The sequence below is a fragment of the Poromitra crassiceps genome (assembly GCF_964638095.1).
Source record: "Poromitra crassiceps genome assembly, chromosome: 8".
Taxonomy (NCBI): Eukaryota; Metazoa; Chordata; class Actinopteri; order Beryciformes; family Melamphaidae; genus Poromitra; species Poromitra crassiceps.
Window position 1 is genome coordinate 30,784,776 of NC_139629.1, and position 24,310 is coordinate 30,809,085.

Below are 24,310 nucleotides of genomic sequence, written 5' to 3' on the forward strand. Positions count from 1 at the left end.
TTATTACTTGATGAATAGGGCTGTGTTAAAAAAAAATCGATTCTCCGATTTTTAATAGATTTTTATTTTAACTTTGATATCGATTAATATGTCCAGAGATCGATTTTTTTTATTCTTTTTTTTTCTTTTTTTTTTTAAATAAACATAGGCTATAATATTATAGGCTGTGTGTGGTAGTTGAAACATAGTTTCAAGTTGACGTTTATTTATTTTTGTTTATTTATGAAACAAAAACATAAATACTGTAGGCTACATAAATGGAAATGTTTGATCATTAATATCTACTTTTAGAAATTATATAGGCTGAAATCAAATCACTGTGCATAATTGTGAAAGTGTCTTTATTGACAGATGAAAAGGCTGTTATTTACCCTTTGTCACCACCTGGTGAGTAAATATATGTGTAACTAAAACCATTCAAATTGACAACCGGTCCGCAACTTTTTTCCCCATGTATCTACCGGTCCTTGGCGCAAAAAAGGTTGGGAACCCCTGTGTTACATAACTGGACAATCATGTAATTCAGGTTACAGCTCAAAAAACATGTTTTTAGTATCACTAACCAAATCGATATTGAAATTAATCGAATCGGAATCGAATCGAATCGAATCGGGATTAATCGATTCGGAACCTTGTGAATCGGAATCGAATCGATTCTTGAAATTTGAACCAATACCCAGCCCTATTGATGAATAGCTTTTATAACTGTTGTATAAAAGCAATATCACACTCGAGGTTGTGCTGCTGTTCTGTGATATCTTCACGGCTGTGATGACTACGACCGAATCACAGGCGTGATGATAGTACGGTACAATCATGACCCTCCGGTGTGATATTGCTTCAAGATATTGTCACAGAGAAGATATACGTTTGTGGTGTTACTGTAGATAGGGCTTTAATCCTCATCGTTGGGCTACAAAAAGTTAGCTTCTTGGCAGCAAATTACATTTGCCACTTCCTCTTGCATGATCTCATATGCTTCGTGTAGCATTTCTTTCTACTTCAGATGGCATTTATGAGGAGATAATCTATGGTAATAGCCGGGATAAATTGGATAACAGTCAGACACAGACGACGAATGACACCAATGGTATTCCTTCCTTCACATTCCAGACTGATAAAGATGTAACCCAACCACCATGAACATGGAATATGTGTCATTTGCATATGATCAACATAAATAGTTTCCCCTGGATTTGCCAGAGGCAGCCAGGCGCACCTCGTCACTGTCTTTCCTCCTGCAGACAGGCTTGGCGATATGCTCATATCAAAATGCATGAAGAAGCAGCAGCCAGCAGCCCCCACACTGTCAGTCACACTGTCACACTGTCAGTCACACTGTCACACTGTCAGTCAAGCTCCATTCATTCTTCAAACGGCTGCTCTGTCTCGGAGCTGTCCATCTCTTTCATGTATAGAGCGTAGGGCTGCAACTAACCATTATTTTCATAATAATTTCATAATTCATTTTCGATTATTTTCTCGATGAATTGGTTAGTTGTTTGGTCTATAAAATGTCAAACATGGTGAAAAATGGCCATCAAAGGCCCAAGAAGATGTTCTCAAATGTCTTGTTTTGTCCACTAGCCAAAGATATAGTTTACTGTCATAGAGATGTAAAGAAACCAGAAAATATTCACATTTAAGACGCTGGAATCAGACAATTTTGACTTCATTTTCATTAAAAGAATTACTCAAACCGATTAATCGATGATCAAAATAGTTGATAGGCGATTCATTTAATAGTTGCCATACAACTAATCCATTAATCAATTAATCGTTGCAGCTCTAATGGAGCCACATTGTCTTCTATCAAGGTTCTGCCAGAGAGTTCTTACGCTGATACACTACGCATTGATGGGTTCAGGATTCCGAACCCACCAATCACTGGACAGGATTCCATAAGCAGTTTAAGTGGGCGATGTATAGAGAGCGGAAAACATGGATGCTAACACTTCCGGGTTCTTCACTGTTTCTGCCCATGGGATTTTTGAATGGGTTTTTGGCACGATGCTTCAAATAAGGTCTGTTGGCAAAGCAAGCTTATTCAAACGCGAACCAGTGTTCAGCGAGATAATCTTCACACATGAGGACCACTTTCATGAGTTTTGAAGCGTAAATGCGAGCCCTAGAAGTAAAAAGCTCGAGCTAAGCTAATCCAGAACTACACACTGTCGCATAGGCTTCCACGTCACGTCACCACTCGACCTGGACTGTTGTTGATTTGTGCGCTGCTGTGCACTGATTACCCCGGGCTGAACCAGGTGAGGGAAAGAGAATTACCGTGTTCGTCCTTTGAAGTGATGACGTTATTGACGTATAATATCCCCGTCGACTCAACAGTGTAGTCTCATTTAGCCGTTTGCTAGCTAGCCTCCCTTTTAATGGCACGTAAAAGCTTCAAAACTCATAAAAGTGATCCTCATGTGTGAAGATGATCCTGCTGAACACTGGTTCGCGTTTGAATAAGCTTGCGTTAACCACAGACCTCATTTGAAGCATCGCGCCAAAAAAACATTAAAAAATCCCATAGGCAGAAACAGTGAAGAACCCGGAAGTGTTAGCATCCATGTTTTCCAGACTCATTCTCTATACACTGCCCACTTAAACTCCTTATGGAATCCTGTCCAGTGATTGGTGGGTTCGGAATCCTGAAACCCATCAATCAGTAACTTTAGCGATCAGGCCCACCCACCCAAGCTGACTCTGTTGACTTTTGAAAATGAACCACTCTCTCATTGGTGCTAGGACCTGTCAGTCACTCAATTGTTCCCCCCTCAAAACAGCAGCGTGTGCTGTGAAGTGGCACAGCCTCATTTATGTAGTATTCAGAGCGCAGCGTTTCAATGCAGCATTTGTAGTTTTGTTTCTTAGGCTTAGGGTTAGGGTTACTGGAGGATGCACTAAATGAGTAACATCTGTAGGTGGTTGTCCACTTGCTCTGTCTGTCCAGAGTGTGTTCACTAATCCTTAACTGCCTGCTATTTGATAGAAGCTCTCTTTTATTGGCAGAGTGGGCAAATAACCTGGGAACTCTACAAACATGTATTATGTGTCTGATGCAATACATCATAATGCAAAGCAAAGTGACTCTGCTGGTCTCTAAACACAGTTGCCCTGCAAATACTCTAGTCCCTCTGACTATCTGTTCATTCAGTAATATCTTCATGTACATTGTTTTACTTGTAACATTCATCTCAATGTGTCAATTAACAACAATTAACAATTAAACAATTAAAAATACCATATTCATCAAATAAATGAAAACAAGAAAGGACCACACAATGAAAGGAGGGTAAAATCATAGTTTTATATATATATATATATATATATATATATATATATATATATATATATATATATATATATATATATGAACATGAAAGTTCATATTCAACCCTGTTCTTTATTTTGAAAACCAAGGAGACAGTAAATATCAAAGTGCGTATTTTTGGGGAGTGTGACAGTTACAGTAGTCAAAGCATGAAGGTTATAATTGTGTTGTTTTTCCCTCCCCAGTGGACTTTGTACCTCATGCCAGTATGGACACAGCCCACCACATGCTGCTCTACGGCTGCCAGACGCCCGTCTCTACCAGCAGCTACTGGTAAGAGTAAAGCCCGTCTCTACCAGCAGCTACTGGTAAGAGTAAAGTCCGTCTCTACCAGCAGCTACTGGTAAGAGTAAAGTCCGTCTCTACCAGCAGCTACTGGTAAGAGTAAAGCCCATCTCTACCAGCGGCTACTGGTAAGAGTAAAGCCCAATTTATGCTTCGTCTGCCGACACTTTTGAAACGGTCGCCGACAGAAATGAGGACTTGAGTCGACACTTTCAAGTGTCGGCGAGCAGTGTCTGCTACCTAGTGAAATGTCTAGTGTCGCTGACTACGTCATAGTATCGCGCAAGTCCGATTGGCTATATAGACGGCACGCGCTTGACTTCCTTGTTTTGGTTGGGGTCCACCCGCTAGTTTTCGCTCGATTGAAATGAATGAACGTGTCCCCGCTATTTTTATCAGCATGTCCTTGATGTATGACTTCGTGAAAATCACAAAGAACATTGTGACCAATTTCCCAGAGCGAGAGGAGGTGAGTTGTGTGGTTGTGTGCTGTTTATATGCGGCTGCAGCCAAGTACGTTACATCTTGCCTCCGAGGTGGTTTCACTGTGCATTCCATTCCCTCTCTTCTCTTGGCTGTCTGCTTATAGCGTTCGAGTGTCACGTGATCGTTGAACCGAGGCGAACATTCACTGAAGTATAAATGCAACACCATGAGCGACACTTTCTTTTTCGTCTGCGACCATGTGCTGGTCTCAGCAGACTCTGCAGATTCAGTGTAGGGCGGTGTCTCCAAAGCCGTTTTCCCACATGCGTACCGGAAAATTACCTGTAAGTCAATATCGGACATTTCCCTGAATTTCCCTTCACACCTTCACGCTCGCATGTGGGAATCTAGCAGCGAAATTGCCTGTATGTTGGGGGGCGGGGGGAGGGGGGAGCTTGTATGTATGTAGAGAAAGCAAATGCACGAAGCGAAATGTGGAAGTAGTTTGCTTTGATGTGCGCGAATGATTAGATGATGCACTTTGAAGAAGTTGGGATCCGTGTCTGAGAGAAATAGTTGCTGGTTTGATGTTTATCCGTTCACCTGCGTCGCGTTGAAGCACTTTTTACAGACTGGCTTCGTTTGATGTGTCCGGGCTTGCCTTCGCCTTCGGAAATCAGCACGCCCACACATGAAGCTGACATACTGCTCTTATTATCACAAGATCATTTCGCCAGTTTGCTTTAATGTGCGCGAATGATTAGATTATGCCCGCTGGAACATTAAGCAACGTGTGTAGGCTACACCTCGCCCATGAGAGAAGGACCGCTGTCACGGAAAATGACTGGACCCGTTTCCCACTTGTGTCCCCTTAAGAGCATACCGCTCTTCTGACTGGCTCGAAACTGGTGAAATGTCCGCGACGACGGGGTCGCGCTTATACCGGCACAACGACTTTCCCACATGAACTCATTAGACCACGTTCCGGTGGGAAAACGGCTCAAATGACAAAGACCAAATGACCATTCAGCATTATTAGTGCTCTCTATTACGCAACCTCTCAAACTGCTTACTAAAGCCATGAATGGATGGCAAAGCTTAAAAGAGAACTTTACCATAATACAAAGGAGGGACTGGAGCACACTGGTAGATTTGCAACTTTTATTTGTGCAAACAAGTGACTAATATTTCAACACTACTGTGTCTTCATCAGAGTCCATTTTGACCCTGTCTGAGCACAGAGAGAAAGCAGTCCCATTGATACCGATGCTCACTAATAAACTGGCCTGTTACCATAGCAGCTGCTGCCACCTCAACAGCGTTGGTTGGAGCTCCCAGGAGAGTGTGTATGGAGGAGGGGGGGGGTGTTGTCATGGCTGGTGAGGATGACGGGGGAGGGGGGGGGTGTTGTCATGGCTGGTGAGGATGACGGGGGAGGAGGGGGGGTGTTGTCATGGCTGGTGAGATTGACGGGGGAGGGGGGGGTGTTGTCATGGCTGGTGAGATTGACGGGGGAGGGGGGGGGGTGTTGTCATGGCTGGTGAGGATGAGGGGGGGGGGGGTGTTGTCATGGCTGGTGAGGATGACAGGGGAGGGGGGGGGGGTGTTGTCATGGCTGGTGAGGATGACGGGGGAGGGGGGGTGTTGTCATGGCTGGTGAGGATGACGGGGGAGGGGGGGGGGTGTTGTCATGGCTGGTGAGGATTAGGGATGGGCATCGAATTTCGAATTTTCGAATAATCGTTGTTATTATCAAGGTCGACTTTTATTATTGAAATTCGAAATTCGAATTTTTTTTTTTTTTTTTTTTTTTTTTGAGTGAAATGTTGCATTGTCTCCCCTGATTCTAAGTACCGGTATAGTCAAATCGCTATAAGCATTTTAAGCAAGGTTTATGGAAAAATGAATGGCGGATGAAATCCCATGAAGAGGGAGAGGGGGTGACTTTGGCACCCCTTTGGCACTCAGACCTGAGCCTACTAAATATTTAATGAACCACAACCACTCATGATTGTCAAAACTGTTTTTTATTTTCGAAAATGTCAATGTAAAAAAAATTAAAAATGTAAAAAAAAAAAAAATTTTTTTTTTTTTTTTTTTTTTACATTTTTTTATTTATTTTCGAAATTCGAATTAAATTCGAATTTGGCCAGCGAATTTCGAATAGTGTTTTTGCTAGAAATGCCCATCCCTAGTGAGGATGACGGGGGAGGGGGGGGGGTGTTGTCATGGCTGGTGAGGATGACGGGGGAGGGGGGGGTGTTGTCATGGCTGGTGAGGATGACGGGGGAGGGGGGGGTGTTGTCATGGCTGGTGAGGATGACGGGGGAGGGGGGGGTGTTGTCATGGCTGGTGAGGATGACGGGGGAGGGGGGGGGGTGTTGTCATGGCTGGTGAGGATGACGGGGGAGGGGGGGGGGTGTTGTCATGGCTGGTGAGGATGACGGGGGAGGGGGGGGGTGTTGTCATGGCTGGTGAGGATGACGGGGGAGGGGGGGGGTGTTGTCATGGCTGGTGAGGATGACGGGGGAGGGGGGGGGTGTTGTCATGGCTGGTGAGGATGACGGGGGAGGGGGGGGGTGTTGTCATGGCTGGTGAGGATGACGGGGGGGAAGTAATAGAATTCAAAGAAACGTAAGGAAGATGGGAAGGTTTTGACACAGATAGAGGAACATCTTAACTGAGTTTATACGGCCAATCATGGACAAAGGCAGGATTTTTCAGTTTTCTATACATTGTTTAAGTCTTGAAACAAAATCAACATCAACTGTCAAGTCTGCTGAGCCTGAGCCTCTTGTCCATCCGTCATGCTGTTCTCATTAATATCACTGGTTATCTCAGGCTGTAGCGGTTAGGGTTAGGGTTAGAGGCTGTAGCGGTTAGGGTTAGGGTTAGAGGCTGTAGCGGTTAGGGTTAGGGTTAGAGGCTGTAGCGGTTAGGGTTAGGGTTAGAGGCTGTAGCGGTTAGGGTTAGGGTTAGAGGCTGTAGCGGTTAGGGTTAGGGTTAGGGTTAGAGGCTGTAGCGGTTAGGGTTAGGGTTAGGGTTAGAGGCTGTAGCGGCCTCCTTCACAGCCCCGGAGCAAAGCATCTGACGGTGAAACCCGCCCGTTGTTTACTCACGGCCCGAGTCAAATCTGGCAGGATTGGGATGTGGTCACCGTCTGCTGTCGTCATCGCTTTCATCTCTACGGCTTTCTTTAACAGCGACTCTTTCTCTGAGAAGTAGTAGCATCGCACTATGAACGCCCCGTGGTGGAAGCTTGTCTTGTACCGGTTTTGCTACGCAGAGAGCGGTGCGCTCGGTGCAGTGTGGGAGGCTTATCTAGGGTTCAGAGTGTCCTTTAGCATGTTGGCCACAAACTGCGACGGGTGTTTTCCATGCTCATCATGTCTTTCCTTCACTTCCCATGACGCGAATATTACAAAGACTTTTGATCTGGCCTCCAAATCCTCACATTTGTCTCGCAGTGTAGCCAGTTCTTTTTTCATGGCGCTGACATCTGATACCACGGAGGTGATTGAATCCAAGTGGCCGCTAAGCACGGTCTCCAGCTCAGACGCTCGGTGCTCGGCTGCCTCCATCTTTTTGTTGACTTGTTCCACGTAATTCCGTCCGGATCTGGGCAGCCTGGCTCCGCAGTTCCACGGACTGGGCTGTCGCATTTTCATTCAGTTTCGCCATCGAGTCCGTAAAACAAGACTCGATGGCCCTTAACACCAACGCTGGTCACCGCCAGCCTGGGCGCCTCCTGTTTGGCTAGCATTAGGCCTTGGCCACACTGATCCGTCAGAAAATGGACAGAACAGATAGACGGATAGATTTATGTCTGTTGCATGTACAAGTAACCTACTTGTACAGCAGGTGGCGGTAAGCACCTTGAAGGTGTCAGCGACCCGCCTATAAACCGAGAGAAGAAGAAAGCTGGCGTCAGCTAGCTGTTAGCTCTGTGCGCTACGTTACTTATGTGGCAATAAAATGCCACCGAATGATCAGATTAGATGGTGAAATCAGACGGTGACACTGACTATCACATTGTACAACAGCGGGATGGTGTACACAGCATTAATTCTAGCCTCCTTCACTGCCTAGGCCGCCATCTTTGAAACGTTGAAACAAATCTCGGAACGCCTCCTCTCGAGACCTCGACTCTGATTGGCTAAACGGACAGTGACTATCCGACCATCCGACCATCCGATACGTCCATCCAGAAAAAGTTCATCCCTCTTCAACTTTCTGTCCATCAAAAAGTATGCACATTTTCTGGATATGTACGCTTCTGAGTACTCCACGGACAGTCGGACAGCTGTCATTGAAAATGAATGGAAGTGAACAGAGAAATGAACGCACACGGACAGACACCACGGATCAGTGTGGCCAAGGCCTTAGCCTCTTTAGCATTAGCTGCAGAGACCTTCGCCCGCAGGTCTTTATTGCGTGTAAGCATTTCTCTCTTAGTAGTGGACAAGTTATCGACTTAACTTGCTTTCCTAAATGTGCAAGGTGAATTGATGCGACTTAAAGAGAGCAATATCATGAAATGAGTGGTTCCTGTGAGGACGATCTTTACTGGAACTCATGAAGAGGCTACTTACTGGTATTGAACTTGCTCCTGAAAGTGCATCGCATTGGATTGAAGGACTTCTCAGTAGGGATGCACGATATTTCGGCAATCATATCAGTATCGGCCGATGTTAGTAATTTTTTAACATATCGGTATCGGTCCAATGTTGCAATGTTAATATCGGTTATCATTATCAGCCAAATTCTTCACATTGAGATTAAATTATACAGTAAATCTATGATTTATGGGCTTTTCCAAAAGTTTTGGAAATAAAGAAATGCATTACTTTTTCAAATTCAGTGTTTACATCTATGTACAAAATGTGATGATCATAAAAATTTGGTTTTATACAGATCATATCGACATCGGTAAATATCGGTTATCAGCCATAACAGCAATGTTAATATCGGCATCGGCCAGAATTTTCATATCGGTGCATCCCTACTTCTCAGTGCAATTTTTACACTTTGCAAAGTCATCCTGTGGGCCGGATTGGACCCTTTGATGGGCCAGTTCTGGGCCCCGGGCCGTATGTTGTAGAGCCACTTCAAAGTGGCTGTCTTGTTGATGATCAGAATAATGTTCAGAAAGAGCGATGCTCTTATTGCCCAGCTGCTGTCAGCATGCATTATATCAAAAACCAACCAAAATCACATCCAGTCAGAACATACAGTAGGGTCTGCCTGGAAAAATATGGAGTTTTACAATGGAAAGCATGTAGGAAGCCTGGTGCCAGTCATCTCACATATTCTGATATTTGTTGGTGTGAAGAACAATCTTCATCTATACAGTGATGTGACCTAGTAATCGGGGGCTAGATGTCTATCTGCATAAATCATATTGAACACCAGACAAAATCGTCAGAACAAATCAAGGTCTGGAAAAAGTATTACTTTATTTTTTGAAACATTGAAAATGTGTAAGAACCCTGTGTTTCAGGACAGATCCAAGCCAAATGAATGTCTCACGCTCTGCCCTGGAGAAAAACGCCCTCCTCCCAGGCAGGCAGACTCTCCATTAAGAAGCTAAAATAATCAATTTATTTACATTTTCTTTGCTCCCATCAACAATTCATCCTGAGGAGGTAATCCCTCCCATACCTCTCTCTCTCTCTCTCTCTCTCTCTCTCTCCCTCCCTCCCTCCCCCCTTCCCTACACCAAAGCACATTGCATCCCCTTGTGAAGAGCTGTTGGGATATAGTGAAAAAGTGCCTGTGAAGCCGGTCTGAGATCAAACAGCAGCATCTCTGGAGCATCAGCGGGGGGCAGGAAAGTAGGCCAGAGCCTGTGACTACTAATCAGAGCGTCACATATCCACACACAGACAGATGGGAGGGATCTTCAACCCCTGTTTCACTTGTTTTATCACCCCTCAGTGTTTCCCATACATAAAGGAATTTGTGGCGGGCCGCCACAAAAGGATTTTGACCTTTTTTTTTTTTTTTTTTTTTTTTACAGTGCACCTGAACGCAACATGCAAGATACCCGCTGAATAAGTGTCCAATAAATGTTCATGTAATTCTGGCCAATACTTCTGTTATAGCATTTCAGTCTGGAATATGGAATATCTTTCAATAATCTATGATTTAGCTGCTAAATTGTCAAATACCGCCATCTGCTCACTACCCAGGCACTTATGTATGTACTTAACCTAACTAACTTAACCTAACTATCCGGTGTGCACAACACTGTCAGCCTAAACTCCGGCTGACACCCCAAAAACCTACAATCCGCTACAAAATGTATATTGTTTCTTCATTAACTGGCCCCTCGCCTTCTATCATTTCACGAAAGTGGCAAAGCAAGTTGAGTATCCCTGACCTATAGGGAGAAATTTAGTTTGTCATTGTAAACCCACAGCACAGTAATGATGACATGTTCTTCATAGATCTAGCCTTTTAATTTTGCTCTTAAGCTTTCTCAAAGTACACCAAATTCATGCATTTTACTTTAAAATGTTTTTAACAAATCTCGCGGGGGGGCATGCCCCCGCACCCCCCTAGGGGGTCTGCGGTCCCCCACCACAAATACTATAAATCCTGTGGGAAACACTGACCCCCATATACAGTGCTTGTCTTCCATGTACTGTACTGTGTACTACTGTGTACTGTACTGTACTGTACTGTGTACTGCTGTTGTATGGCTGGGCGATGTTACTTCAAAATCAATATCACGATTATTTCACACTTTTACCTCAATTACAAGTAATGATTAATGAATGATTATTCATATTATACGCTTTTTTCCCAGGCTCTTTTTTTCTGCTTGGGTTGATTTGGCTCTGTGTTTCCATGCAGACAGCTTCGTTTTGAGGGAACGCCGACTAACGTTAGATGGACGTGGGCACTACTCTGTCTCTGATTGGCTTACCCTGTTTCACCTTAACCTTAAAGGAACACTCTGCCGATTTTCAACTGGCTTTGTATTAGGGCTGGCACGGATCAGAAAATCCACGGATCGGATCGCGTGACGGATTTTGAGCCACGGATCACGGATTTTTCGGATCAGCAAAAAAAAAAAAAAATAGGCTATATCAGATTTTTTCTCTCAAAATTAGATTTTCGATTAGATTTTTTAATACTATTATACTTCTCTAACCATTTGTTGCCCTGCACAGCTCAAAAAATATGTTTTTCTCATGACACAATTTATGCTTTTACTCTGAAGGCAGAACAACCCAACTTCCTGTTTTAGGTGGCACTGCGCCTAACTTCCTGTCTGTTGCTTGCTAACGTAGTCACTTGACACGGGTACAGACCAGACCGGGTGAGTCTGGAAACATAACGTTGATGCTACGTTATGCTACTCGGTGGCCCCACATGTTGTTTTGTTGTTATGTGTCCTAAAGACAACATTTCACCGTCCGGTGATAATGTGTTTGTGAAAAGTGTGCGTGTGTGTGTGTGTGTGTGTGTGTGTGTGTTGTGGCTCTCGTTATCTTGTGCAGCCTTCAACATGCTGCTCGCATTCCTGTGCTTTTTCAGAGGTGTTGAAATAAGTTTGTTGTCTTTAGGAGCCACTAGCCACAGCCTTCAGAGAGACTTTACAGCGGCGACAAGGGATGAGGAAGCTCACTTGTGCTTGCCATGATGATGCATGTCTGTGTCTGGCTGCGCTGCAGGCGTTCTCATACACTAACGTTAAACGTTAAATGAAATGAAAAGGATGGGGGGGGGGGGGGGGGGGTGTCCGCAGACCATTGACGTTCCGAACCGCGTTACGAACCGTGGGGGCTGATCCGTACGGGTCACGGATTATCCGTGATCCGTGCCAGCCCTACTTTGTATCATTACAAAATCAGTAGTATATCCGAAAACTGTGAACAGTTTTGCAGCATTAATTTAGTCAGTTTAGACAGTTATTGAGAGTTGATTTGATTTAAAGGGGGACTGACCCCCACACATTCCTTGCAAAATGGTATTCTACTTGATTTGAAAACTCTGCAGGCAAGATGGCCGCCTATACTCGCTTCTTTAGCTGGCAGAATTCCTCCCCCATAAACTAACATAACTTGGCCAATAAGTATGTAAGATACAAAATAAAACAAATTGTAATGTCTTTATTTGTTGTAGAATGCAGAGGACATGTAACTGTTTAGTTAAACTCACATTCCAGGAATATATTTACTGTGCTGCTCTAAAGATAACGTAAGTGGCTTGAGCCTGTTTCGTCCTAGAACCCACTCGCTTTGCGCCAGAACACAATCGATTTGGGGGTGGAACATGCCAGGATTGGCCAACGCCAATGTCAGTGCCCAGAACTGTCAAATCAAATCATCGACAGCGACGCTATGGCCCGCCTCCCAGTATTTTCAGTGTATCAGAGATAGAGAACGATAAATACAGCCATGTGATAAACAACAAACTAACGCTGGTGATCCGTATGGAAACAGTGTTACTCGAAATGGTTAAAAGGTATATCAATTTGGTCATTCAGTGGCATTTTACTGCCAGGTAACGTAACTAACTAGCGGCTAATATTAGCCACAGTAGGCGATTACCCATGGATGCATTGCTCTTAAAGGGCTCCCGCCACGTGCATGAGTTGGGCACGCGCAAATACCACTGTGACGTAACAATGTACCAAATCGCCCATTCATTTGAGGGCACAAAAAAAGCAGGTTCGAACCCATAGAGGGCACTTATGCTGCTGAAATAATAGGGGTTTGTAAAATTGTAACAGATTGGTCTCAAATGTGGAGATTTTGACCAGAATTCTTCACATACCAGCCCAAAAGCCATATATATTGGTTAAAAGCTGTTTTGGGGGTAAGTTACACTTTAACGTTCACACATATTAATTAATTAAACAACCCTCAACTTCATCAGAAGTTAAAGGTCACTTTAGTTTGGGAGTCAGTCTATGCAGCGTGCAGAGTGCAGACTTAACCTTTTGCCTGTTGCCGTTGCCGATCATCTTTGGTTTAGATGTGCAGGATCATGTTTGTCCTGCACCTGCAGCACTGAGTGGATGTACTGTTGATTTTCACCATTCACACATGCCATGGCAATGTCAGAATAGATGGGGCAGTCAAGCATTTCCAACAAGTATTTAGAAGTGCTGTTGTTTTTCTAGAATATTGAGCAAAGTAAACGACTATTCATTCAAAGTTAAGAGTAATTAGATTCCAAATGAGGAATTTGACTTGCTGTAAGTATGCACAGAGATCACATCAACAGCATAAGATGGAGCAAAACAGAAAACAATCTCAAATTATAGCAAAGTAAAAGTAATTTAAAGTGACATAAATATAATGGTGTGTGTGTGTGTGTGTGTGTGTGTGTGTCTGTGTGTGGGTGTGTGTGGGTGTGTGTGTGTGTGTGTGTGTGTGTGTGGGTGGGGGTGTGGTGGTAGGATAGTGTCCATGGGATATTGGGGGGCCATGGGGGGACCCCAGGCTGTTGCAGAGCCGGTCCTGCTCAGGGGGCATCGGAGGGGGGGGGGGGGTGACAAAGTCCTGATTTGTGGGGCTTTTCGGGTTTCATTGATCATGCTGAGTGTTTTCTTCACGCTGGCTGAGGAAAGGCACAGTACCTTGTCACTGAGGGGGGGGGGGGGTGGTGTCATCTGAAAGGCACAGTACCTCATCACTGAGGGGGGGGGGGGTGGTGTCATCTGAAAGGCACAGTACCTCATCACTGAGGGGGGGGGGGGGTGTCATCTGAAAGGCACAGTACCTTGTCACTGAGGGGGGGGGGGGGCGGTGTCATCTGAAAGGCACAGTACCTCATCACTGAGGGGGGGGGGGGGTGTCATCTGAAAGGCACAGTACCTTGTCACTGAGGGGGGGGGGGGGCGGTGTCATCTGAAAGGCACAGTACCTCATCACTGAGGGGGGGGGGGTGGTGTCATCTGAAAGGCACAGTACCTCATCACTGAGGGGGGGGGGTGTCATCTGAAAGGCACAGTACCTCATCACTGAGGGGGGGGGGTGGTGTCATCTGAAAGGCACAGTACCTCATCACTGAGGGGGGGGGGGTGTCATCTGAAAGGCACAGTACCTCATCACTGAGGGGGGGGGTGGTGTCATCTGAAAGGCACAGTACCTCATCACTGAGGGGGGGGGGTGGTGTCATCTGAAAGGCACAGTACCTTGTCACTGAGGGGGGGGGGGGTGGTGTCATCTGAAAGGCACAGTACCTCATCACTGAGGGGGGGGGGGTGGTGTCATCTGAAAGGCACAGTACCTCGTCACTGAGGGGGGGGGGGGGGGCGGTGTCATCTGAAAGGCACAGTACCTCGTCACTGAGGGGGGGGGGTGGTGTCATCTGAAAGGCACAGTACCTCATCACTGAGGGGGGGGGGTGTCATCTGAAAGGCACAGTACCTCATCACTGAGGGGGGGGGTGGTGTCATCTGAAAGGCACAGTACCTCATCACTGAGGGGGGGGGGGGTGGTGTCATCTGAAAGGCACAGTACCTTGTCACTGAGGGGGGGGGGGGGTGGTGTCATCTGAAAGGCACAGTACCTCATCACTGAGGTGGGGGGGGTGGTGTCATCTGAAAGGCACAGTACCTCGTCACTGAGGGGGGGGGGGGGCGGTGTCATCTGAAAGGCACAGTACCTCATCACTGAGGGGGGGGGGGGGGGGTGGTGTCATCTGAAAGGCACAGTACCTCGTCACTGAGGGGGGGGGGGGGGGTGTCATCTGAAAGGCACAGTACCTCGTCACTGAGGGGGGGGGGGGGCGGTGTCATCTGAAAGGCACAGTACCTCGTCACTGAGGGGGGGGGGGGGTGGTGTCATCTGAAAGGCACAGTACCTCGTCACTGAGGGGGGGGGTGTCATCTGAAATGCACAGTACCTCGTCACTGAGGGGGGGGGGGGGTGGTGTCATCTGAAAGGCACAGTACCTCGTCACTGAGGGGGGGGGGGGGGGTGGTGTCATCTGAAAGGCACAGTACCTCGTCACTGAGGGGGGGGGTGTCATCTGAAATGCACAGTACCTCGTCACTGAGGCGGGGGGGGGGGGCGGTGTCATCTGAAAGGCACAGTACCTCGTCACTGAGGGGGGGGTGGTGTCATCTGAAAGGCACAGTACCTCGTCACTGAGGGGGGGCGGTGTCATCTGAAAGGCACAGTACCTCATCACTGGGGGGGGGGGTGGTGTCATCTGAAAGGCACAGTACCTCGTCACTGAGGGGGGGGGGGCGGTGTCATCTGAAAGGCACAGTACCTCGTCACTGAGGGGGGGGGGGTGGTGTCATCTGAAAGGCACAGTACCTCGTCACTGAGGGGGGGGGGTCATCTGAAAGGCACAGTACCTCGTCACTGGGGGGGGGTGGTGTCATCTGAAAGGCACAGTACCTCGTCACTGGGGGGGGGTGGTGTCATCTGAAAGGCACAGTACCTCGTCACTGGGGGGGGGGGTGTCATCTGAAAGGCACAGTACCTCGTCACTGGGGGGGTGGTGTCATCTGAAAGGCACAGTACCTCATCACTGAGGGGGGCGGTGTCATCTGAAAGGCACAGTACCTCATCACTGAGGGGGGGTGGTGTCATCTGAAAGGCACAGTACCTCATCACTGAGGGGGGGTGGTGTCATCTGAAAGGCACAGTACCTCATCACTGAGGGGGGCGGTGTCATCTGAAAGGCACAGTACCTCGTCACTGGGGGGGGGTGGTGTCATCTGAAAGGCACAGTACCCCGTCACTGGGGGGGGGGGTGGTGTCATCTGAAAGGCACAGTACCTCATCACTGAGGGGGGGGGGTCATCTGAAAGGCACAGTACCTCGTCACTGGGGGGGGGTGGTGTCATCTGAAAGGCACAGTACCTCGTCACTGGGGGGGGGGGTGGTGTCATCTGAAAGGCACAGTACCCCGTCACTGGGGGGGGGGGTGGTGTCATCTGAAAGGCACAGTACCTCGTCACTGGGGGGGGGGGTGGTGTCATCTGAAAGGCACAGTACCCCGTCACTGGGGGGGGGGGTGGTGTCATCTGAAAGGCACAGTACCTCATCACTGAGGGGGGGGGGTCATCTGAAAGGCACAGTACCTCGTCACTGGGGGGGGGTGGTGTCATCTGAAAGGCACAGTACCTCGTCACTGGGGGGGGGGGTGGTGTCATCTGAAAGGCACAGTACCCCGTCACTGGGGGGGGGGGTGGTGTCATCTGAAAGGCACAGTACCTCATCACTGGGGGGGGGGTGGTGTCATCTGAAAGGCACAGTACCTCGTCACTGGGGGGGGGGGTCATCTGAAAGGCACAGTACCTCATCACTGGGGGGGGGGGGGGTCATCTGAAAGGCACAGTACCTCATCACTGAGGGGGGGGGGGGTCATCTGAAAGGCACAGTACCTCGTCACTGAGGGGGGGGGGTGTCATCTGAAAGGCACAGTACCTCGTCACTGGGGGGGGGGGGTGGTGTCATCTGAAAGGCACAGTACCTCATCACTGAGGGGGGGGGGGCGCGGTGTCATCTGAAAGGCACAGTACCTCGTCACTGAGGGGGGGGTGGTGTCATCTGAAAGGCACAGTACCTCGTCACTGAGGGGGGGTGGTGTCATCTGAAAGGCACAGTACCTCGTCACTGAGAGGGGGGGATGGTGTCATCTGTGCAGGCGTGCTGTTTTGTGCCTCAAGACGTGCAGAGAGATGTTGTTGCTGTCACAGCCTGGCACCAGGAGAAGGTTTGTAATCCGTGATGGTCTGGATCTCCTGCCACAGGCTCCGTGTGTCTCTGCTGTCTTTGAAATGGTGGCTTATCTTTTTGGTGTACTGTACAGGCGCTTTGCTGTCCTGATGCCACGGGACAGGTTCTGGTTGGTTCTGGCTCGTGCTGCACGATTAATCTAATCGCAATCGCAGTCGCGATGTCAGCACGTGCGATTACATAACCGCAAAAGTGTGCGATTATTATTATTATTTTCACGTCTTTTTGAGTGTGTGTGTGTGTGTTTGTGTGTGTGCGCCTCTAAACGTTACACGCGACGCAGCAAACACACGTTTCTCTGCCATCACACTGGGCATCAACACTAGCGGGATACTTCTCCCATGCACTCCTGCAAATAAGTAATGTTATGCGCAGCATAGTCTCGCTGGCCAGCCTCCTCTCCCTTCCGTCCGAGGAGTCTGGCGCCGCAGGTCTCCATAACTGGGATAAACCCTCCCCTGCTCTACTCTGCTCTCCCATTGGAGGCGTCGGTTTCAGTGGCAGCCGGATGTCCGCTCCCCGCTTAAGAAGCTCTGTCATTGGCTCCGACCATGTCAATCAGAGTGGCTTCCGCTCCCTCTTCCCTGTGTGTTGTTGTAAATAGTCCCCTGCCGCCTCAGTGAAAACAACAACGCTAACTAGCTAGCAAGCTAACGGCAGAAACCTACACGCTAGCTCGTTGCTACACGCTGAAAACGGCAAGTTGGATTGTTTGAAACTATTTTCCAAGGGCACTGCCGCTAAGCTCCGCCCATCGCAATCCCACTATGGAGACCTGCGGCACCAGACTCCTCGGACGGAAGAGAGAGGAGGCTGGCCAGCGAGACTATGCGCAGCAAGGTTACATTTTATCGAGAGGGAGAGAGAGAACATCCATGATCGTTAACAGCGAGCTATGCTAATAACTAGCTAGCCGTTCAGAAACGCATGTAAACAGCCGTGTGATTAGTGAGAACGTCAGTAAAATAAGGAGAGAGCTGCAGGTGCTTCTGAGTTGGCCACTTCAGGTGACCGCGTGGTGGGTCAGCTGAAGCGGCCAACACAGAAGACCCTGAGGCGCCAGTTTCCCCGCTAAACCCCGTTATCCGCTAAACCCTTTTCTGAGTTGTTCATACTGTCAGGCTTGGTGTGAGACATGGTGGATTTACGCGCGGATAGTTGATGGCCAAGACACACTTGGTAAACTGAAGTCTCGATGAGTAGGAACACTGTGGAACTTGATAGCTGAGTCTGCAAGGTTCGAAGATGGGGAACTGTTGCAGAAGGTTGCCGTGATCTTAGTCTATGAACAACTGCAGAGGACCTGCAGAACCGAACCTTTATAGGTCCCGAATATGACATCACCTTGTGTTATGACATCATCAGTGAGTGAACTATGACATCACAGTAGGAATGATGACATCATCCTAACAATCTCAATATTGTCCACCATAATCACTAATCGCACCTTTCCCCCAAATCGTGCAGCACTAGTTTAGTCCTGCTTTAAGTAGAAGTACAGTTACTTGTCTAAATAAAGACTCTGGTAAAAGTAGAACTACTGATTCAACTTGTTTAATCAAGTAAAAGGAAAAAAATTACAAACTCTGAAATGTTATCAAGTATAAAAGTAAAAAGTATTTCTTCCGGCTGTTTCTGTGCAAAGCTAACTGAACCTCACGTCATATTAAGATAAACAGGTGGTGTATTTATGCTGATGGTATTTAATCTCTGCTCCTGGATTTGTTTGCAACAGTCACTGAATAACTAAATCTAGGAAATGAAAATAAACTGACCCCCTTCAATCTTCAAGTCAGTTTTGGTGGAGCACAAAGTCCTTCATCATTTGTGGTAGTGGTAGGGAGTGGACTTGGTTCAGGCGATGTGTGCCCAGAACTTGGCGGATCCGGGTCCGACACACGTGGGCCAGACTGCGAGGACATCTCTTGGCCTCCAGAAAAAACCTGAGAGCCTCAGGATCCCCCCTCACATCCAGCAGTGCCTGCTCCAAGGTCACCAGGGCCGGGTCAGCACCGTGGTCCAGCAGCAGCTGGACGAAGGCCGTGTTGCCCCTGTGATGCAGCACCACCTGCAGCAGGCGAGAAGCCACGTCACGGGTCAGAACGCCAGCAGCCTGGAGCAGCAGGTGGAAGCAGTCCAGGCGGTTGTGTGCAGCACTGATGTAGAGAAGGGTGTCTGTGCTGTCTATGATTCTGTTCAGGTCGGCCCCGGCTTCCAGGAGGACCCGGACACAGTCCAGGTGACCGTTGTACACGGCCCAGTAGAGAGGCGTCCAGTAATACTCAGCAGCTAGGTCTACCTGTTCTACCTGTGCTCCCTGTGTGATCAGGTGGTGCACACAGGCAGCATGACCCCACGAGGCTGCGTGCCCCAGAGGGGTCTTCCTCCACCACCTATAAAAACACTTCTCATTGATCTGCCTTCTGAAGTGGTCTTCCTGCAGCAGGCTCCTCAGTGTGTCCAGGTCTCCTGCCCAGGCGGCATCATAGAGCCGCGTGTCAACATGCTCTGCTTGAACAGCCATTCCTTCAGATGTGTCACTGTACCACACTGACTTGTATGCTGTGTCTCAAACAGAAGGTATTATCAGTGTCAGTGTTGCCCGGTGGCAAATGTTGAATTATCGTACCTGAGGGTATGCGAGCAGCAGCGGCTTCTTCTTCTTATGGCTTTCTGGCAGACTGGATGACTTCTTCCACCACTTATAGCCTCAGCCAGGAAGGATTTATGACATCACTGATGACATCACAGTTGCTTGAGTGACATCACTGATGACATCACAATTGCTTGAGTGACATCACTGATGGCATCACAATTGCTTGAGTGACATCACTGATGACATCATCTGTGACGTCATCAATGATTTATGACATCACTATGGTAGTATCCGGCTGAGCTGTCTGTGACATCATCAGGGAAAGTACAGATACCTGAAAATCCTACATGTACAGTAATGAAGTATTTTATTTGTACTTAGTTACTTCGTTCTTTACTTATTTTTTCACATCTTTTTGAGTGTGTGTGTGTGTGTGTGTGTGTGTGTGTGTGTGTGTGTGTGTGTGTGTGTGTGTGCCTGCCTCTAAACATTACACGTGACGCAGCAAACACACGTTTCTCTGCCATCACACTGGGCATCAACACGAGATTAACAAGGTTGATAGCAGCAAAACACTGTCGCAGCTGCCACACCTCCAGGCTAACTAGCCTGTCACATGACGCCTTCATGGTCCCTCGATAAAGTCTGCAAATGCACGTTACCTCACCTCTCTCAAGAAGCATCACGTGAGTGTGGCGTTTAAGGCCATCTGTCGCTACAAAATAAATAAACGGGGTGTATCATTGTATTACTGGACAGACATGTAACTAACTTTGCAGTCTGAGCCATCTTCTATGTGCTGTAACACAGTGGAGTTTCTATTTTTCCGGTGTTTTTTTTTTACATGTTTGGGACAGGCAAATGTCTCAAAATGTTTTATTTTTTTGTAAATATAATTTTATTTCAAATTGTTTTATTTATTTAGTTTTAATATATTTTAAATTGTAATATATTTCATGTATTTTAGTCTGTGATACGTGAAACCGTGGTATTTTTGTCCAAGGTTATCATACCGTCAAAAACTCATGCCGGCACATCCCTAGATACCATTTGTTTATTATTATTATTAATCGCAATTGCAAATCGCAATATTGTCCACCATAATCGCTAATCGCACCTAGGGTTGTGCGATATACCCGAAATTCCCATCGTGATTGTTTCACAGTCAAACATCGTGATTGACGATGGCATCGTCATTTATGCCATCCGCCGCTGCAATGCACGTTAAAAGCAGGACAGATGAGCTCTTCATGAAACCGACAGGCAGGCTACTAGCTACTGCACAGAGCCAGGTGACTCAAGCAGTAGCAGCAGCGGCAGCTACTGCTGTAACAGCTAGCAGTAGCTACTGCTACTGCTGCTGCTGTATTTCTCTCAACTCTCTCCAGTCTCCTCAACTCCCTCTCATTAGGTTCAAAAGCCCACGCAAATCTAACGTTATATCCGCCAGTAATTCTGTCAGTTTTCTGCCAGCTAGTTAAATTCAACACACACACACACACACACACACACACGCACACACACACGTTGTTGGTCAGGATCTGTAACGTTAACGCTATTTGTTTTGCGCCGTTCAATATTGCTGGTAGTGCTGTATCGTATGTAATGGAGCGACTTCAACTTTCACTTTGGCGAGTTAAATTCACAGTTGAAGACTTGTACTCACTTTGGGTTGAAAACAGGAAAGAACGTGAAGTTTCTTCTTTGTCTTAAAAGTTTTCACAACAAAACAACTGACTTATCACGTGCGGGGGACGCCCCGGCGTCATTAAACAAGCGCACCCAGTGCAGAGAAGCACTAGAGCAGAGGAGGGGGAGGGGAGGCTTCTCTGAGTCTGAACTGGGTGCGCTCGTTTAATGCCGCCGGCGCGTCCCCCACGCGTCACGCTAAGTGGACTTGGTATTTTTTATGATTAAAACGGTCGATGCCATCGTCCATCGTGCCAACCCTAATCGCACCTTTCCCCCAAATCGTGCAGCACTAGTTCTGGCTGTTCTCAGTTCGGGCTGGGAGGAAAATACACAGCCACCAGCAGAATGGCCGTGAATTCCCTCGGCAAATAGAAAGGCCGGCACACTTAACGATCATAAACTCCACCAGCGGTGAACAATGTTTAGCGACCACCACAGAGCCACCACACCAGGCATCATTGATGTAAACACACACTCGCCCTCCGCGGGTCTTACCTGCTTCCACCAAGGCTCTGTCCGCTCGGTGGCACGTTAGCCGGTGTAGCTGAATAGCTGAGTCTGGGATGTTGTCATTAAGCCATGCTTCAGTAAAGATGAAAACACAGCATTCCCTCATGTCGCGCTGTGTAGACCTCAGAAGACGTAGATAATCCATTTTGTTGTCTATGGAGCGTACATTGGCGAGTAGAATGGTCGGGACAGCATGCTTGTTTGGGTTAGCTGCTAGCCTGCTTCCTCTCACAGCGCTTGTGGCGCCTCCTCCCCCGGCAGGAAGCAACAATCGAGGCCGCTGGCGTTGTGGACGCGCGGAATAATCCAAGGTCCCCAAGTACTGTTTTTTGTGTGGGTTCTAAGTTGCTTTCTGTTGTACTGCCGATATGTAGCAATAGCTGTCGGCTGTATTTGTAGCTTGTTGGAGACAAACTTGACGACGTAGACACAGATACACATGTAAGCACTGAACTATTGGGACCGAGAGGAGCCGCTGCGTCCGCCGTCCGCACGCACCGACATCTTACAAGGGTGAAGGGTGGGTAGTGCAGTGGTCAATTCCCTGCCTACCAACATGAGGGTCGGAGGTTCGAGAGCCCGTGTTTTGCCTCCGGCTTGGTTGGGGGTCCATACTCTGGTCGGTATCTATTCGGTGGGGAGGTCCTCCTCGTGAAACTCCTTGCTCTCAGGTGAAAAGAAGCAGCTGGCGGCTGGTGCTAGTCTACAACTCTCCTCCAGATCACATGTATCTGAGGAACCGTGCTAGTCTACAACTCTCCTCCAGATCGGCAGAGGGGGTGGAGCAACCACCGGGACAGCCTTGCAGGGGGAATTGACTAAAAGTTGTGTAGAGCCTCTTGAGTTATAGTGTTGACAGTGACGGCTGCCATCATTTGTTACTCTAGTCAGCGTGCTGTTTGTTTGTTCGAGGGAGCTGAGGGGGTGTGGCTTAGCGAGCTGAGGGGGTGCGGCTTAAGGCTGGCTCACACTACAGGATTTTCGGGCCGATTTATGCCCGATTCACCCCTCCCGAGAATCGGAGGAGAAATCTGGCCTGGCAGCTTGCCAAGCTTGGTCGGGCCCGACTTTCGGCACCGATTATCTTGTAGTGTGAGCTGTTTGCAGATCCAATCTTAACCCTCCCGATCTGCTCAAAGCCTCATCGGGGCCGTCCCGATCATATCAAACATGTTTGATATTTAGGACTGAAAATCTGCGCGAATACATCATTCTGCTGCTGCGGGAGACTCCCGTCATTATCGTTAATTGACGCGGCTCATTTGATGCGCTGCACTGCAGGTATCAGATAGGCTACCAAATACCAACAGCACAGAACCATGAGTATTTGGGGGAAAATGTCACTAATTTATATCACAATGAATGACCAATGAATAAAAAGTTGTTATATCGTAGTTTTGAGCCCCTGCCAGTCAGAGGCTGTAATCTCCTACCTGTCTTATCAGGCAGTGTGGGGAAAAAGGCTTTGCTGCTGCGGGAAGCAATCCAGTCTATCCAAACTTTTGCCGATCTCATGACATGCAGCAGGGGAATATATTTTGGTAGCGCATGTGTTTGTGTTCTCACTTGTACAGACAATAGAGTCGCGTTGTTTACACGCATGCTAACTACCGTGAGATTAGGGCTGCACGATATATCGTTTACACATCGACATTGCGATGTGCGCATGCGCGATAGTCACATCGCAGGACGTGCGATGTCAAAAGCAAATTAACTCGTCATGTTGCTTGATAAACTCTCACTTTAGGGGAGGCTACTGAGTGAAATGCAGGCTCTCTCAAAGGAGAGAGACGCCCCGCTACTGTACTCACTCATTTAGTGCTTAGCTTCAACACAACAAACATGCACAGAGAGCTCAATTGAATTATCTTTTGCTTATGTTGCGTTGCTGACAGACAGTAGCCCGTCTGTAAACGATGTGGTTGCGGAGGCGGACTTGTCCACAGTTTGCAGCGCACTCGCATACAGCAGGCTGGCTGCTGTAACTCAACATGTCCGTGGAGTGGAGATATTTACTCTTGAAACACCAAAAAGCAAGACCGCAACTTATGACACGAAGGCTGATTACTGAGAAGTTGTCCGTGTTATCACTGTGGCTGTCTCTCCCCTTCAAGTCTCTGATGTTGCATCACATGATAGCAGTAACGTTACGGTAGAGTTAATCATACATAGCGACTTATTTACACAAAACATGTCAGTGAAAATAAAAAGAGAAGAGGCATATCTGGGCAATTAAATGTATATTTATTACTTTTCACGAATGAATTGTTTGTCACCGGTCGGCTGCATGTGAATCCTCGTCTCTCTGTACTGCCAGCCTTGCGCTCAAAAACCGGAACTCCGCAGATGCGGAGTGTACCACTTGGTCGTTTCTGGAGGGGGTTTCCGGGGGGTCAGACCAAGTGTGTAAAGTGGCAGGGGTGTTTCATTGTTGATTTATTGAAACGTTAGAAGAACGAAAGAAGTTGAAAGCAGTGATTATAATCAATGAAATCTAATGTGTTTCTGCAAATAGCATCATTGGGAGGTAGATTCTGGCACTCAATATTAGGGGTGGGCAATATATCAATTGTATATCAATATTGTGATATGAGACTATATGGTCTTAGATGTTGGATATGGTAATATGGTGATACAGCATACATGTTGTCTTTCCCTGGTTTTAAAGGCTGCATTACACTAAGTGAAGTGTAGGCTAGTGACATTTTAAAGTAGAATGTCATAACTTACTCACTTTTTCATGTATGTAGC

General features: G+C 47.4%; 1 protein-coding gene across 1 annotated transcript in view; it reads left to right on the top strand.

The window, feature by feature from the left end:
- pam (peptidylglycine alpha-amidating monooxygenase) overlaps positions 1-24,310 on the top strand; it is a 124,853-nt gene that overhangs the window by 26,651 nt on the left and 73,892 nt on the right. The window contains exons 6-7 of the mRNA XM_083641164.1: positions 3,520-3,607; positions 9,546-9,607. Coding sequence (XP_083497290.1) covers positions 3,520-3,607; positions 9,546-9,607 — 150 coding nt within the window. The remainder of the gene's footprint in view (positions 1-3,519; positions 3,608-9,545; positions 9,608-24,310) is intronic.